Source organism: Pistacia vera, unplaced genomic scaffold, assembly GCF_008641045.1.
Source record: "Pistacia vera cultivar Batoury unplaced genomic scaffold, PisVer_v2 Contig46, whole genome shotgun sequence".
In the NCBI taxonomy this organism is placed as follows: domain Eukaryota; kingdom Viridiplantae; phylum Streptophyta; class Magnoliopsida; order Sapindales; family Anacardiaceae; genus Pistacia; species Pistacia vera.
Window position 1 is genome coordinate 328,754 of NW_022196290.1, and position 6,000 is coordinate 334,753.

Genomic DNA, 6,000 nt, shown 5'->3' on the forward strand with positions numbered 1-6,000 from the left:
TATATGGCATTTTGTGTTCGATCCATGACTTGGAAGTCTTAGCACAACGTATTAATTGTTTGTTTGAAACGTATCGATGATAATTAGAAGGCAGTGCCCAGAAATTAAGGCAATTTAATTAAGGAGTTGAATTTTCAGAGGTAGACTGACTTGGCAATTTCTGANACCCCGTGTCATCAGATCTTCGAATAGAAGGAATCTGAACCGACAACCCCATAAGCAAGGACACTGCAGATATCCACATCAAGTACTCAGCCCCCAAGTCCAAGACATCCCAAAGCTCCCCAGGACATCAGCTGCACGAGGGAGAGAGCCATTAAAGAGATGACAACAGTACACATACGTAGACTAATTTCTCGCTTAACAGCCAACCTAACTCAACTGTTAACTAAAGACTAAAGTTCAACCAGCTTCACTAGAGCAACTTGGATATAAACCTAGAGTAGATGTATCAACTGTCAAATTTTCTTGATATTTTTCTCATAATATATTAAGTATATATAACTCCTCGAAAGACCTATGTGACATGTTAAATGCAGGCCAAATGGGTCACAGCCGACATATATTTATATAGAAACTAGTAATAAAATAAGGGAAGTTTCGATCAGAACCAGCTAGAGTTCAATTGACTTTGAAAGGAATATGCATTTTGCATCAGCATTTCATCACAGAAAGCAGCATGCGGAGGCCTGCAATGAGAGATCGCATAAATTAATGTTTGCTTCAATGTTTTTATAACATTTAAAGACAAAATGGTCCAATTTGGAGCTGGGTTTGCTTGTCCTACGCGTAAGTAGCAATAGATATAAAAAATTGCACGGCATGAAAGCAAACAAAAACCATAACAATCAAGTCTGCATTGCTGACAACTGCATTATTATTAAGGGACTTCAAAAGGCATCCTCAGGTTACAACTACTTTAATCTATTGAGCTACATAAGCCAGAAGAAGGTAAGAAGCCTGTATGAATATCTTTCAGACACCTTTTATTCTTATTTTTCAGACTAAATTTGGCTTTCCTCCGATAGTAAAAATAGAGAGAGAAATATTATCTTCATCTTTATTTGTCCACCTACACTATATCAGATTCCCTATATTTAACCAATTTCTATTTTTTGTCCAAATCTGTCTTGAACTTGAACTCCTCGTGATGGTTGGGCTGTTAATAAGTCCATTCTTGAGGTAGACCCATATCTTGATGGTTCATGGCGGGCACGTTCCAGGGCTGGCGATGTTGCTGTGAATAAAAGCTATTCCTTCCATTCCCAGCCACATGCATAGAATCTGAAGAGAATGAAGTAAACTTATTAACCTTTTAACTTGAAAGAAAAACAGCGATTATACTATAATAATTTAGATGCTAGAAACTCCTAGAGAATCTGATTTACGAATATATTAACTGTAGTTTACCATGTTGCAGAGGGAAATTTTCATTGAATTTTGATGCAGATGGCACACCCACTTTGTCAAAGTGTTGTTTTAGAGCCTGTACCACTCTTGCTGGTATAAGAACTGTAGAACAACCTATAGATGAAACAACTAAACATTAAAAACGAAAAATAATAGGTCATGCTATGCCTTCAAAGTGTGTGTGTGTATGTTGATGATAAGATAACCATCGTGAAGATTTAATTAGAAGTAGAATCTATCCTAACTTAAGAATTTGCTGCTGTAATTGGCTTAATATTTTAGCCGAAAGCAACTCTACCAGACCCCAAACCCAAACAAGTGGACCATATGGGAAGATTCCCCTGCATCCTTATCATATATCAATCTCATCATCCTGGCCACCACCCATCTAGAAGAATATGAAAAAGATGAAAAAGAATCTAAGAATATAGAACAAATCTAAAAGCACAAACTCAAAAAAGTCACAACCAAAATAATGGAAAATCCAAACCTAATCGACCTATAGACTAACTGATAGTCCACTCAAAATTAACTACCCCAACAACCGTGGAAATCAAGAAGTAAAATAAGGCACCAAAACCCAAAATCAATACTTATTTAAGACAAGTATAAATTATATTACCTGGTTTCTTGCGTGATTCGGAAGAGTTGCCGCCGATTCCTTTAGGCAAAAAGACACCGGTTCCAACTGACCCAGTTTTTGAACCCGGCTCACCGAGGAACACCGCTCTCATACCCGAACTGGGTTGTTGTTGGTTGCTCTGTTGCTGCTGTTGCATGTTAGAGTTAGACCATGGGCTAATTGAACTTGAAGTCGGAGAAGGCACAGTCTTTTGCCCAATATTGTTATATCCACCATAAGCTCTCGCTTTGTTTTGGTACACTTTAAGCTGTTTTTTGTACTCGAGTTGTTTCATAAGCTGCTCTTGTTTGAGCTTAAGGAACTTCAAAAAGATGAAAGATAAAAAAATTAGTTATATAAGCAGAAAAAGAAAGGAAAAAAAAACAATCTAATTTTGACAGGATCTATGCTTTACTCGAATAGCTCGTATTTGATCATCAATAAGAGATTGTTTAGAGTGAAACTCAACGTTGCTGTTGCTCATGCTTGAAGGGACTTCACTATTCATCTTCATCTTCTCAAACTCCTCCATCATGATTGGTCCTGGTGGTGACGGATCTCGAGATATATCTATTTGCCTCCCATGGTTCATGCGTAAAGGTGACCAATCTGTTGATTGCGGCGAACCAGCCGAACCCCATGACTGAAAATTGCAGTAAACCACGAATTAGAGTCTTAAAATCAGATAATGCCAGAAAGGAACTAACTTGATCAATAAATTAACTACCTTTTCTAGTTTATCATCATCCTGAAACATGAAGTGAGCCATCTGACGAATCAACTCAGCCATGAACTCTTCGTCCGGGTCGCTTTCTGTCTCCGCCGAACCCACTTCTGACGCAACTTGCGAACTTAAAAAAGAGTCAGATGAAGCAAAGGAAGACCAACTGCCGGTGGTAGGGATGGGCTTGTTGTTTGGTGAGGCAGAGACCCAGTTTGAGAGTGAAGTATCACCACAATCTTGAAGATCATAAAACAGTGAAGGAGGCAGTGAGTGATCCGCGTTGCGTAGGTGAACATCCATAATAAATGGCTTTGAGTTGTGTTCAACAGAAAAGAGTTGAGTTGACAGAGGTCAGGTGGTGGTTTTGATGATTCGCTATGATGAGTGTTGCTGGTTAGACAAGATTCATAATATCTTGGTCTCTCACACACTGACACACGCACGCACCTCACAGGTACACACAAAAGAGAGAGGCTGAGTGAATCTGAATGAATATTGGACAAAAACACAGCTTTAAAGTGAGCTTTATATAGGAGAAGATGGTTGTTTTAGAGAGGATAAATTGGCTACAGGACATTTGGTACTTAAAACTAGTCAGTTGGTGGGTCTAGTTTTCGGGCACTAATGTTTAGTTGAACTGGCGTTAGTAGTTGGACCGTACATTTGTCCAGCTATACAACTCACCTGCCATTTGTTAAGGATTGTGATTTCCCTCACTTGGAACAAAGATATGAACTTAGTCTTGTAAATTCCTGCAGCTTTAACCTTTATTCTATTTGTTCTTTATGTTAAGGAACTGATAGAAAATTCATCCCCAGTTGTTTTCTGTCTGATGCTAGAGTCAAATAATTTGTTTGTCAACAAAGTCAGCTGGTTTTGCATTAGGTGAGTTAATGGAGTTGTTTCTTGTCAATTTTTTACTTGGATACTAAACTTAGAGATTGCTATATGACAAAAAAAACCTCACTAGTTCAACATTAATGGGCAGCTTGTAAGTGGATTTTTTACCAAAAAATTTCCTCCATATTCCCTTTATTCTCCCCATGCAGAAGCCATTTTATATTAAGATAAAACTTCAGTTTTCTGGCAAAATATAAAAAGAGCAGTTGAGTTATGGGTAGTTGTTTTTACTCAACTGGACCGCCTTATTTGACCCATTAAGTTGGAAATCAGGGTCTCTGCCTCGGGCCCTCCATTAGTCAAAGGAACAGTGATAATAAGTTCTGAGAAGAAAATGGGCCAAATCAGCCTCTGGGTTCCTGAAGTGGGCTAGAACTCTGTCAAACTCAAGATCAAGGACAAGGGACTCTCCCATGCCATTAACATAAGAACATCGACTGAATTGATGTGATTACTGATATCAAAAACAAGAAGGGGTTGGGGGCTGACGAACAAGTTAGTTAAAACCTAATTAAAAGATTAGAAGAGAGTTTTAATGGAGCAGGTGAATGTAGCTAGCAGGTGAAGTTGAAGAATGAAAAGCTAAAAAGTCTTGGTGGTTAATATTATCTTACCAGCGAAGTTGAAAAGTTAAAAAGTCTTGGTGGTTAATATTATTAATAAGAGTAGACTTTAATAATGATTTAATGACACTTTTTCACCCACAAACTTTTAAAATACATTTTTATTACCCAAATCGTTGTGATCTTACGCTACCATCATTCTCTTTCTTAATCATCACTCACCAAAACTTTTCAAACCCTATCGCATCGACCCCACCAATCGCCAATAATTTGTGTAACCACCCGTCCAAAGTCAAATTCCGGTCAATCTCAACCATCAAAATTCAATATTCTACCACTAAAAGACTCATCGACTTCTCTTCTTTAAAAGTTTTAATAGTTTGGATCGAGTTTATTATTTTCTCGCCACTGAAATATAAATAAATTTCAATAATAAAGTGATTTTTAATAATATCTAGATGGAAAAATATCATTAATCCATTATTTGGGTGAGAAAAACCTTAACTCCATTGACAACTTAATCAATATTTGTTCAAGTTTCAAGTGAAGTCCATTTTAGTTAAAACCGATCCTTCGCGTCCAGGAGAGTTGACTAGTTGATTAGAATGGAATGGCAGTTGAGAGTCAATAAATCATTATAAATTTTAACTTTCATTTTCCAGACTTAATGATTATCAGCTGTTACGTGCCATAGATACTGATTGAGTAATCAATTCCACCAGTTATCCTATCTAGAGTGGATGGTCTTCAGGGAACCTTGCTCTAACCCAAGTCTTCAATCAAATCTTCTCAATGTATCATAGACGAATTGTCAAACATGGCATGTGAGTATGTGACACTTGCAGAAAAGCATATTATATTACCACCTTCATTGTATTTGCATTAAATAAATCACACCTAAAATTCAACAACTCAACAGTACCATCTCATATCTTCTTCATAGATCTTCCTCAAATCCCAATTGATTCTCAAAATTTAAGTTATTTGGTGTTTTGATCGTCAGTTGAACTTCTTACAGGAAGAAGAGAGAGAGAAAAAAAAAAAGTAAAAAAAGATGACAAATGATCGAAAAATAGGTGTAGCTATGGACTTCTCAAAGGGAAGCAAATTAGCTCTCAAATGGGCCGCTGATAATCTGCTAGACAAAGGTGACACACTATATCTCATTCACATTAAGCCCTCTCTTGATGATGAATCCCGAAACCTTCTCTGGTCCCCCAGCGGTTCACGTAAGCACCGCACTATTGTTTTTGTATTAAGTTTTCATATAAACGGTGATATAATCTTTTCTGTTTCTGAACTAGTTTAATGAACTCTTGTGTAGCTTTAATTCCATTGGCGGAGTTTCGAGAACGCGAGGTGTTGCAGAAGTACGACATTCAGTTTGATCCTGATGTTTTTATAACATTTAAGACAGAATGGTCCAATTTGGAGCTGGTTTGCTTGTCCTACGCGTAAGTAGCAATAGATATAAAAAATTGCACGGCATGAAAGCAAACAAAAACATAACAATCATCTGCATTGCTGACAACTGCATTATATTAAGGGACTTCAAAAGGCATCCTCAGTTACAACTACTTTATCATTGAGCTACATAAGCCAGAAGAAGGTACGAAGCCTGTATGAATATCTTTCAGACACCTTTTATTCTATTTTTCAGACTAAATTTGGCTTTCCTCCGATAGTAAAAATAGAGAGAGAAATATTCTCTTCATCTTTTTTGTCCACCTACACTATTCAATTCCCTATATTAACCAATTTCTATTTTTTGTCCAAATCTG

The 6,000-nt window shown here is 37.1% G+C and overlaps 1 protein-coding gene across 1 annotated transcript; it reads right to left on the reverse strand.

The window, feature by feature from the left end:
* Nucleotides 1-837: 837 nt before the first annotated feature.
* Nucleotides 838-3,340, reverse strand: LOC116145002. The gene is made up of 5 exons (XM_031430455.1): nucleotides 2,760-3,340; nucleotides 2,448-2,675; nucleotides 2,033-2,354; nucleotides 1,411-1,524; nucleotides 838-1,284 (listed from the first exon to the last, which is right to left on the reverse strand). Exons 1-5 carry the CDS (start codon nucleotides 3,054-3,056, stop codon nucleotides 1,163-1,165), a joined length of 1,083 nt encoding a protein of 360 aa, XP_031286315.1. The 5' UTR covers nucleotides 3,057-3,340; the 3' UTR covers nucleotides 838-1,162.
* Between the last annotated feature and the right edge of the window lie 2,660 nt (nucleotides 3,341-6,000).

Excerpts from the sequence above, each read along its gene's own strand:
- LOC116145002 (XM_031430455.1), bottom strand. The coding sequence starts at position 3,056 with ATGGATGTTCACCTACGCAACGCGGATCACTCACTGCCTCCTTCACTG. Across the intron at positions 2,676-2,759 it reads ATGATGATAAACTAGAAAAG|TCATGGGGTTCGGCTGGTTC; the intron begins GTAGTTAATTTA and ends TGCAATTTTCAG. Across the intron at positions 1,285-1,410 it reads AAATTTCCCTCTGCAACATG|ATTCTATGCATGTGGCTGGG; the intron begins GTAAACTACAGT and ends CATTCTCTTCAG.